Source organism: Lactuca saligna, chromosome 8 (genome assembly GCF_052625555.1).
Source record: "Lactuca saligna cultivar CGN05327 chromosome 8, ASM5262555v1, whole genome shotgun sequence".
Taxonomy (NCBI): domain Eukaryota; kingdom Viridiplantae; phylum Streptophyta; class Magnoliopsida; order Asterales; family Asteraceae; genus Lactuca; species Lactuca saligna.
Window position 1 is genome coordinate 10,556,724 of NC_136424.1, and position 11,178 is coordinate 10,567,901.

The 11,178-nt window shown below is 36.0% G+C and overlaps 1 protein-coding gene across 3 annotated transcripts; it reads right to left on the reverse strand.

Moving 5' to 3' along the window:
• Positions 1-3,328: 3,328 nt before the first annotated feature.
• EMF2 (VEFS-Box of polycomb protein) lies at positions 3,329-9,116 on the reverse strand. Of its 3 annotated transcripts, none has more exons than XM_078969504.1 (22): positions 8,981-9,116; positions 8,251-8,364; positions 7,785-7,932; positions 7,603-7,658; positions 7,357-7,468; positions 7,119-7,278; positions 6,971-7,030; positions 6,755-6,894; positions 6,414-6,476; positions 6,184-6,296; positions 6,014-6,078; positions 5,875-5,927; positions 5,739-5,792; positions 5,602-5,661; positions 5,479-5,525; positions 5,265-5,386; positions 4,857-5,028; positions 4,711-4,759; positions 4,505-4,588; positions 4,180-4,259; positions 3,972-4,061; positions 3,329-3,672 (listed from the first exon to the last, which is right to left on the reverse strand). In XM_078969504.1, the coding sequence occupies exons 2-22, from the start codon at positions 8,283-8,285 to the stop codon at positions 3,537-3,539; spliced, it is 1,899 nt and encodes a 632-aa protein (XP_078825630.1). In that variant the 5' UTR covers positions 8,286-8,364; positions 8,981-9,116; the 3' UTR covers positions 3,329-3,536. The 3 variants fall into 3 exon arrangements, with proteins under 3 accessions (XP_078825630.1, XP_078825631.1, XP_078825629.1); XM_078969505.1 differs by lacking the exon at positions 8,981-9,116 and adding an exon at positions 8,841-8,861; XM_078969503.1 differs by lacking the exon at positions 8,981-9,116 and having other exon boundaries at positions 7,785-8,097.
• Positions 9,117-11,178: the final 2,062 nt, after the last annotated feature.

The window sequence follows — 11,178 nt, forward strand, 5'->3', positions numbered from 1 at the left end:
AGCTCATAAACTCTCTCCTCGGAGTATACCATGCGTCTTCATTGGTTATCATCCGCAATATAAAGGCTATCAATGTCTTGAACCGGTTTCCTCACGCATCTTTATTACTTGACATGTCCGGTTTGATGAGACTTATTTTCCCTTTGGTGGGTCTTCCGGCGCGGCTCCCATGGCCTCTTTGCCTTTACATGAGTTTTTTGGAGATGTTTCAATTATCCTAATGCCCTCCTCCCTATCTATGGAGTCCAAGGCCGGTTGCCCCGTCTCCGCCCACTGCTCCATGTGCAGTTTGCCCGAAGCCCGATTCTGTCGCACATGAGGTCACCGAGCCTCCCTCAGCAGCCATCGATCCCGCCCCTGATGCCGATGCCGAACCAGCCCTCACCGGGTCAAGCTCTTCTTCTTCCGACAGCTCGTCTGGGTCCGACTTGGACACCGATCCCACTAACGATTCTGCTTCAGTCCCTCCCAAGCCCGAAGTGCCCTCCCCCCACCCCCACCCCGTCATCACATCCCATGACCACTCGCTCTAAGGCGGGGATTTTTAAGCCACGTTATTGGGTTGATCTTGCGCACCTTCGGTCCAATGGTCTATTATCGGCTGTGCTCTCTTCTCCGAATACGGTTTCTCATGCCACTGCCTTGCGTGACCCTAAATGGTGTAATGTTATGCGCTCTGAAATGCATGTGTTGCACCACAATAATACTTAGACGTTGGTTCCTCATCCGCCTCACTCTAATATTGTTGGTTGCAGGTAGCTTTTTCGTCCTAAGTACCGGGCGGATGGTTCTATTGAGTGGCACAAGGCTCGTCTTGTTGCCCAAGGTTTTATCTCTCGCCATTGTTAATGGGTGGTAGCTGCGTCAACTTGATGTTAATAATGTCTTTTTACATGGCAAGTTGGGTGATACATTTTATATGCAGCAACCCCCCGGGTTCGTTGATACTCGGTTTCCTAATCATGTTTGCAAGCTCAACAAAGCTATCTATAGGTTGAAGCAAGCCCCGCGTGCATGGTTTCATTGGTTGAGCTCTTTTTTGGTTACTAATGGATTCTCTTGTAGTCAGGCTGACTCATCTTTATTTGTTTTTCGTCGGGATCGCTGCATTCTTTACTTGTTGGTGTATGTGGATGACCTTATCCCCACTGGATCTAACACCTCCGTTATATCTAGCTTTATTGTCAAGCTTCATGCTGAGTTCCATATTAAAGATCTTGGGCGCTTGAGCTATTTCTTTGGCCGCCTCGAGGCGACGTCGCTTCCACACGGTCTCTTGCTCAACGAGGCCAAATATGCTCATGACATTGTTTCTCGAGTAAGTCTACTTGATGCTAAGCCCATGACGACTCCCCTTCCCACCAGTGCCTCTCTTGTTAGTGATGGTCCCCTTTATGAGGACCCCACGTGCTATCGCTCGTTGGTCGGAGCACTTCAGTATCAGATGATTACTCGACCAGACATTGCCTATGTTGTGAATCAGGTCAGCCAGTATCTTGTTGCTCTGATTGTCGCTCACTTTCAAGCTGTGAAGCGTCTTATTTGTTGTGTGAAGGGAACGCTCATTTTTAGTCTCACTTTTTCTCGGCCCAAATCCACCTCTATTGTGAGCTACTCTGATGCAGATTGGGCTCGTTGTCTTGATACCCGATGTCCACTTATGGCTACTCGATATTCCTGGGGGGTAATCTTGTATCTTGGAGTGCTAAGAAACAGCCGACCGTTTCTCGATCCAGCTATGAATCTGAATATCAGGCCATAACGAACACTACGCTGAGATTATTTGGCTTACTCATCTTCTGTGTGAGCTTCATGCTTTGCCTTCCGGTCAACCGACCCTCCTTTGTGATAATCAGAGTGCGTTCTTCCTCACCCAGAATCCTGTTGCTCACAAACGTGTCAAACACATTGACCTTGATTATCATTTTGTTCGTGAGCTCGTTGCATCTGGCAAACTTATTACTATGTTCGTTCCAACCAAGCTTCAGGTTGTGGATATCTTCACCAAAAGCCTGCCTCGTCAGCAATTTGAGCAGTTTCGTCGAATGTTGCGCCTTGGTCCACCACCTGTCGCTTGAGGGGGATATTATACTACATTTATTTGTATGTCTCTTTGCATTCTGTGTAGGTTATATGTAATTATTGTATGTCTCTTTGTATTTTTTGTGGGGGTTATATGTGATTATCTCAATTATATAATGAGCATAACCCCATATCTTTTGATATGGAGATTCATTTACACAATTTGAAACCACTCAAAGATATTGATTTAAGTTGGAGGTTATAGTGTCGTTATTACCACACTCCAATACCACACACTAGGAATGATTAATCATGAAAAGAGGAAAGAAAAAGAGGAAAGAGAAAGAAGAGAGATAGAAAGAGTGAGGGAGAGAGGAGCATGGCTATAATTCTTGCCGCACACTCATCAAACCTTGCGGTACAAACCATGGAGAGGGGATGGTGTTCACTGTGGTGAAACACGTCACATATGCTCCACCTCATTTTTACTATATACTCTACTCCTCGTCTAACATGTTATTGTTGTTGAGAGTGATGTTTTCTAAAAAGATTTGATAATTCTAATGGTCATAGAAAAATTACATAACTAATTTTTTTTTTAACTCTACTTCTAATTTCACTTGGTTAAAAACCTTTTTGTAGTAACTAATACCTTTAAACTAAAGTTTGGGTAAAACGATCTGAATCAACAACTTATTTGATATTCCTTCCTCACAAGTAAAATGAGTAGTGATAAGTTGAAGTCTGGTTTAAATTCTGGTTGTACATGATAGCATATCGTTACTCATTAAACATTGAACTTACCCGTTTTACAACTCCATGACAAGTAGCGAATGAGTGGATCTTTAGAAGATTATGTTTACATGGTAAGAAGAGAAAGTAAAAAGATTTGGATGAGTATGCACACAAGTATCCTCAGTTTAGGTAGTTGGATTGGATATATATATATATATATATATATATATATATATACCAACTAACTATATAAAAACTTGTAGCCTCGATGATGATGAGGGCGTGTGTGTGTGTGTGTGTGTATATATATATATACACACACACACGCACTCATCATCGAGTCTACAAGTCTTTATATAGTTAGTTGGTAGACTTTGACATTTTTGTTATGCTTGAGACCGATTACGAATTATATTAGATTACGTACAGATACGTTGTGATTACAAGGGTGAAGCCAAAATTTTAATTAAAATATTAAACAAATAATTGGGCATGTCATCTAGGAAATGTGGGTGTTGCTCTGCTCTTGTGAAAACACCAAATACTATCTACACTATGTAAATTGGAGATATGATAAAAAGAGCAATGCATGTCCCACAAGAAGAGTGGCAAGATACGATATTATACATTGTTACTTAAGGTTATACAAGTGGGGAAGAATAGATGGTGATTAAGTGCATACCCCCCTATATATTACCAATAGATTATAACAAAAGTATGCTTAGAAATATAAACCCTACAAAATATGTCACCTACATTACATAGGGCTTGAAACAGATTTACATGTCCATTTTAATAGGATCTATCTCTTGGCTTTGGTTTTGGTAGTTTTCCAGTATGACATTACAGTTATTCAAGGTACGCGAGTCCAAAAGACCATGATTCCAAATCTTAATCATGAATAACCTCCAACACCTACCGTTGCGTGACACCAAAATATTATTATTATTATTATTTTATGTACATTATCCAGAATAAATCACATTTTTGGTCCCTGAGTATAGCTGATTTTTTCAATTTTAGTCCCAAAAAGTTTTTCTTTTGCAATTTTGATCCCAAAAAAGTCATTCTACTTTGAACAGGGACCAAAAATGTTACAAGAACCTCAAGTAAGGACCAAAATTGCAAAATAAATAAATAAATAAATTTTGGGATATGCTCAGGGACGAAAAATGTAATTTTACTGAATAAATTATGATAATTGGAAAAGCTACCAGAGGAGTGATGGGGCCTGGACAAGGTCTTGTCCATGCAATTTAGAAAATGCCTCGCATGCCCATGGAATATGGCCATCTGCTAGCACCCTGAGACCATTTTTATAATTCTTAAATAAATAAACAATTTTGAATAAATGGTAGCATATAATAACAACAAAAAATTGTGTGTGTTTAAATTTTGAAAGGAAAATGTAGATTTAATTACCGTTGTTTTCTCACAAATGAGTTCCATAAGTGCATCATTTGCTTCTCGTCTTTGGAAACATCCACAAAGTCATCAAGCATCTAAAAAACATGAAAACAAACATTACAAAAAAAGAGAGGAAGATTTCAAAAATTGGACAAAACTTGAGATTTTGAGTAAAGCAAAAGGACCAAATGTGTAATTTACTCTAATTAAATTTATCGACTCAAGGACCAATATTCCAACAAAATGAAACCAACAAGAACTGGATATGGACTAAATCTGTCATATTTGAGTATACCACAGGGACCAAACTTGTAATTTACTCCAAATTGGACATACATACCCTTCTGTCTTCAAGATCAGCAACATCATCATCAACTTCATCTTCACTGTCTCGCTCAGCAAACACTTGCTCCAATGCCATTGGCTTTTAAAACCACAAATAAAATAATAAATTAATAACAATAACCACCATTGACCATATACTTGATGGTAAATGAAAAATGCAAATAATTACTTTCACCAACAAAGAAAAAAAAATCTAGTAACCTGAGCTCTATGCGAGTGAAAAAACTGCCTCTTCTGCAACAGGGCTCGGCTGCAATAAAAGACACAATTCATATATAAAAACTTATATTCTTTTTTCTCCAAATAATATATTAATTGAACATATAGAAATACGCAAATGCTTGTACTTTCTAGGGTCAGATCTTTCAGCAGATAACTTTCTTGTTTTTGCAAATTGTAGCATAGGAGGTTGAAGGTTGTTTTCAGGCACTGATTGGACGGATTCCAGTTCAGCAAACGAGTGACACGTGGCACTTGCATCTGGACTACATGTGTCATGTTCCATACACTCAGCTACACCTACAATTATAAAAATACAATCAACCAAATTTAAATCACCTTTTCCACCTATTATAGCAACATACTTACATTTCTTTATTGATAATAGCAATGTGCTTAGATTTTACTACCACTATGGGCATTGTACTTTATTTGTTACGTATTGCTATTATGGAAATGTAAGTATGTTATTATTATGGACACTGACTTTTTCCTGTGATTTTCCCTATAAAAAAATAGACAAAAAGAAGTCATACAATCTGTGTTGTCTATCAGCTCATTGAGAGTTGCTGACATGGCTGAATCCAGCACAAGTGGATGCACGTGTTTTGCATTTTGAGTTGGGGCTTTTGGTTTCCTGCGTCTTGCGGATTTATAGCTGTAGAAAATGTTTTTTTTTTTAATATATAACTGATTAATAATAACTCTCTAAAGTGCAAAATATGACAATATTAAAATCTTAAAGCTTACCAATAGAAAAACATTTGTTGTTTTGGATCAACATTTTCTGGTATAATCTGAGCGACATTTATTTTCCAAAACAAGTGTTACACAACATCAACAAAAGAGTATAAAAGTTGTATGCTAACTAACCTCAGAGCTGCATATATCAGTCCTCATAGATACAATCACAACTTGATAATCTTCAGTAACCTACATATTCATATTATTATGAAGGTAAATATTTTATAGCAACAAGAATTTCTGAAAGATTCATGGAATTTACAAACCCAAAACTCATAACGGAAGAGATCATGTGATGAAGTTAAGTGAAATCTCAGGCCCTAAAGACATTATCAAGAAACAATCAGACCCTAAGCATAAAGTTAGGTATGGAGTAAATAATATATATAGAGTTATATCTACCTTGTAACTTGTACATTTCACTAAACAGAATGGACATGAAAAATCCTCTGTCACTGCAGATTTGGCATGGATTTTATAGAATCAAGAGCATCAGATATGACATAGTAAAAAAAAAAAAAGTGTCAAGAAATTCATCTACCTTCAGTCCTCTGCAGCATATTGTTGTAGTACTTGTAGTTAAAAATGACATTTCCAGACCTCAACCTGAGAGTAAATACATAAAAAATAACACCACATAAAAAAAAAGTTCAAAGAACTAATAAATATACCAGTAAATATCAAAATGAAGAAATGCCAAATGTAAACTACCTCATAATACCAGGTCTAGGGGTATCATTGTATGAATACATGTCATAGGGAGACATATTTTTAGCCCCAACCTCTTCTGCTGAAACAATGACTTGTACTTGCTGCAATATGCTCTTAAGCAACCATAAAATGAATTGAGGAGTAGGGACAAAATCAGTAATTAAACTAAGAAAAAAAAAAGAAGTGTTCATGAGTCATGACAAGAAGCAAAGAGTTAAGAGCAAACCTACCACAGCTTCAGAATTATATGGGAAGTGAAATGATACACATTTTCCTCCATCCAAACAACTCAACTGCAAAATCAAACCCCATGATGAGAATCTAGAAGATTGAGGAACAAAAAAGACGAACCAGCCCTTATATTGTTAATTAGCTCTTGTTCCATTAAAGATGTTGTTAAATCATAGCAAACTTGTTAAACATGGGAAAAAACTACTTTCATATATATCAGAATACAAGTAGAATATGTTATTTACAAAAATAATGCATAGAATGTTCATGGATTTTCACTGACATCACTCTTCACTAACTTTACTTGATACCAAGTGTTTATACACAACAGCAAACATACCTTCATAAAGCAGGACTGCATAATAACAGTTGACATCATCTCAGCTCTTCCCCCTAAACTTAATGTTGGAGATTTTTCCCATGAAGATTGAAGTAAATCCATTGGAATCTTCCCAAATAAGCAATAACCCACACGATTCACTGTCAAGCACGTAAAAAATATAAATCAGAATACAAGTAGTAAGAAGATTACCCATCAGTAGCACATCTTACTTACATGATGCAGAAAACATGTGGTCCTCTGTTAGATCAATCCCTTGAAGATTTGTGGTATCAGCTGCAAAAGTAGATAAAATTTCGAAACTGTAACAAACTTCTACACAATAATTCTCCAAATGTAATCAAACTTAGAAACAGTGTCATACCACAGCTAACCAACAACACAGCAAGAGAGCCAGATTTAACCTCTGTTGATAGTTTATTCATCTCAGGGAGAATAAATTTTGCTGAACTCATGTTGTCGGCCCCACCAAAAGCTGTCAATTTACATGCTCGATTGAAGCGATAAACAGTTGTACACTGTGTCTAGAAATCAGAAAAAAAAAAATCATAAAAAGTAAAGAATAGAAGTATTCACCCAAAAGTAAAAGTTGATAGCAATACCTCCACATTTGTAGTAGAGACTGCCCTTGCCAACAACATGTACATAGGAAAAAGACTCTGAGTTTGCAGCCCATCATTAGTAGCACCAGATATGGATACTGATATTTGTACCCTACAATAAACAGAAGCGATGCAAATATCTTTAAAAAAGAAATGATTGAATAAACCTAGAAGGTCTATTCAGTAATGAAAACAGCACATAGTCATCAGTACAATTAGTTGCGAGTATTATGTTGCAAATCTTGCCTTCTTTTCTGTTTTGCTTGTAATTTGTAGTGCAGACATCTTTGTAGAAATGATGGCTGCAAGAAAACATCCATCCATTAGAAACACAAACATATCAATGAATTATAGCCTAAAAGATAGGCAAACAGAAGATGAAGGGGAGAAGAGAAGAGAGTGAAAGATGGGAAAAATGAGAAAGTCACATTTCTAACAGCACGTCGTTGAAGAATGTTGTATAGTTCTACAGGCTTGCAATAAACTGAAAGGCTTTCTTCAGCTGCAGTTTGCTCTTCCTGAGACAAATGAGCACGAGCTTCATGGCGGCACATCGGATCTGAGCATCTAGAGTAACTGCAATTGCAAACAGATTTCTTGTTCCATGAATTTGAATTTGCATATCTTTGTTCATGCACCACGCAATACATTGTAAGCTTCAGAAAGCACGAGGTACTCAAAAGGACAGACAAATAGATGTATGCAATTGCAATGTAAACAGTATGCCTGTTCCATGATCACCTAAAATGAAAAATGGAATGAATACACTACACCCATCAAAGGAAAAACCCAAAGGCTATCAAATTTAAGAATCTCATACACAGTTCTAAACAATTCTTAGTTATACAGATAGATCACATATGATATAATAGCCTGAAATGGAAGGTACAGTACGTGGTTTCACGAGCAACTAAAGATATGCCGGGCATTCTTGTTAGACAATCCTGAATTGCAACCCCATACTTATCTGCACCTCTGTGGGGAAAGTCAGTTTAAGCCCCTGCACACCTGCATTGAATATCCTGGTGAATTACTCATGTTTCAATCCAATAATTGAATGGAACAAATGATCATTACATAATCTCTGCATGTGTTTCTTGTTGTTTCATATCACCAATTGTTTTGATGACATAAAGCTTAGAGAAATTTAGTTCTAGTAAATTACTGAAGGTTCAAATATCACCCATCCATACCATATACAAACGGATGCAAAATGAATGACATTTTACAGTTGCTAAAACTTTCTACTTTGAGACTAACGCACTACTGTAATCAATGAAGCATAGGTGAAAATTTATACCGATCATTTATCTTCTTAAAAATATCTCAGTTAGTTCCAAAAACTGCATTCTCGCCTCTCTTAAATACTTAATGATCAATTAGGTAAAGCAACGGAAACTGTAACGAATTAAACGCAAATTAAACAATTCCGTAATTGAAATCAAGGAAACAGGGAAATCTCAACCGTATTATCTGCATCTTACGTAAAAACACTACGAACATCGAACACAGGATCGTTGATCAATATCAATAATTAATGTATTGAGATGTTATTAATCTAAAAAATCGACATAAACAAGGAGCAAAACTGATAGGAATTGGAAAATTGAAGATTTTATAGTACCTTATATGTATGTTAAGAGCCCTAATTTGTTTGAGGGGAAGACGGAAAGCAAGTTTGGGGAAGACTTGCAGAGTTTAAAAAAGCAACGGCGTCTTTGACTATTATCACGGTATGATTATCACCAATGTTTTAGGAAAATCATTTCATATTTACGACATATGTCAAAAAGCTTATGTTATATAAATAAGTTTTTTTTTTTAGAAAAATTCTCAAGTTTTGATATGTTTACGTTTTAGTTTTTTTTTTTTTTCAACGAAAAATCTTAAAAGTTGAGTAATATTTTCGATTTAAGTTGAGATCACACGTCAAGGTGATTTAAGTTGAGATCACACGTCAAGGTATGGTTAATGTGCCATATGACACATTAGCGGCCTTCCTTACCTTAAGAAAATCAGTTTTTAAAGAGGGGGGAAAGGGGGCTCGAACCCATGATCTCTCACTCCAAAGGCAATCAACTTAGACCAACTCGAACCAACCACTAAAACACTTAATAAAACAGTGTTTTCATTCCAATCAATCTTTAGAAAACACTATTTTAGTGTTTCGGAAAGCTTCACACACCAAATATGAAGGTCAAATTACATGGCCTCTAAAAAACACCATTTTAATGTTTGATTGGAATACAAATGCTATTTTAGTATTAAAACAATCACAAATTTAGTGTTTTATTGTTAGAGTTGCTCTTAGCCAATTGTGTTACACGACTTTCTAACATTTCTTTATTCATAATTTTTATCAGAGAAATCTCTAGTAAAATTTCAAAATTTGGCAAAATTGGATGTCAGGAGTTTGTGTCCCCCTCCCTTTATTTCTCCCAAAAAAAATCTATTTTTTAAGTAAGGAAGAGCAATGATGTGGCATGTCACATCAACCACCCCTCCACCTTAGCACGCTGTGACATCCCCAAATTCGCGGCCATTTAAAAAAAATTATTTATGTTTATTTAAAAATCAGAGTATTCATTTTAAAAATAATCTCGTGGAATTTGTTTCCAAAAAACATGATAAATATATTATCAAAACATTTTTGAAAAAAAAATGTATTTTATTTATATTAAAACTGTGGGATGTCATCGTCAATACAGAAACATAAGCATAAACAGACCTTACATTCATTTATACTAGTGATTTACATCTCCTTTAAACTCTCAAGTGTAATGTAGTTTCGTATCGACACATGTGATAAAAATAATTTCACATCATACAAGCAATTCTACCCAACCCTATTGATCCTCACGATGACCCATTCCATACTCTCGGACTAGGGACAATGGACTATGTCTAATCCATGCTCTTGGATTAATGACAAATAAGTATGTCCTCTCCATACTCTCGGACTAAGGACAAATGACTATGTCAAATCCATGCTTCCGGATTAATGACAAATAAGTATGTCCTCTCCATACTCTCGAACTAATGACAAATGACTATGTCTAATCCATGCTTTCGGATTAATGACAAATAGTTATGTCCTCTCCATACTCTCAGATTAAGGACAAATGACTAAGTCTAATCCATGATCTCGGATCGATGACAAATTTTAAAGTTCTACCCTCCGTGTAAATCTCACTCATACTCATAAGGAGATATTACCCAATATTCCTCTTAATTAATTTAGGTTTACTTTGTATCCTAAATCTCATATATTATCAGATATGTTCTTAACAAGTATTTCAAGCAATATCAAATATTTCACACACAAACATATATTTAATACTTTAATCAATACTTGTATTAAAATCATGTTCACGAAAGGGACTATGCACTTACTTGTTAAAGTGATGATTCCAAACTCGGGCATCGCTTCGCTTCTAACAAGTCTATTTTCCTTCGACGAAACCTAGTATCATTACCGCTAGATTTTAGTTTAATATTTATCGCGACTATTTACGAGCGATATTGTTTTATAAGTGTTAAACAATACTTTTCAACCACTATGTACAGACAAGGGCCAGACATGAAACACCAGAGGGCAGGACCATTTTGGCATTATAGCACTTCTGAAATCCAACAACCATATGCGACCCTTCAAACCAGATTCTGCGTACCGCGAGTAGTTAAAAGATATTATAATAACACTTTGTATATTATATATTAGAATATATATATATATATATATATATATATATATATATATATATATATATTGTTTATAAGTTCATAATAACGATATTGAACTTAAACATAAGTTATACTTAA

What these genes read in the sequence shown, in the direction of transcription:
- EMF2 (XM_078969503.1), bottom strand. Translation starts at nt 8,006, where the DNA reads ATGTATTGCGTGGTGCATGAACAAAGATATGCAAATTCAAATTCATGG. An exon ending in AACGACGTGCTGTTAGAAAT is followed by an intron (nt 7,659 to 7,784) that starts GTGACTTTCTCA and finishes GTTTTCTTGCAG; the next exon opens with CCATCATTTCTACAAAGATG. An exon ending in CAACAAATGTTTTTCTATTG is followed by an intron (nt 5,387 to 5,478) that starts GTAAGCTTTAAG and finishes CATTTTCTACAG; the next exon opens with CTATAAATCCGCAAGACGCA.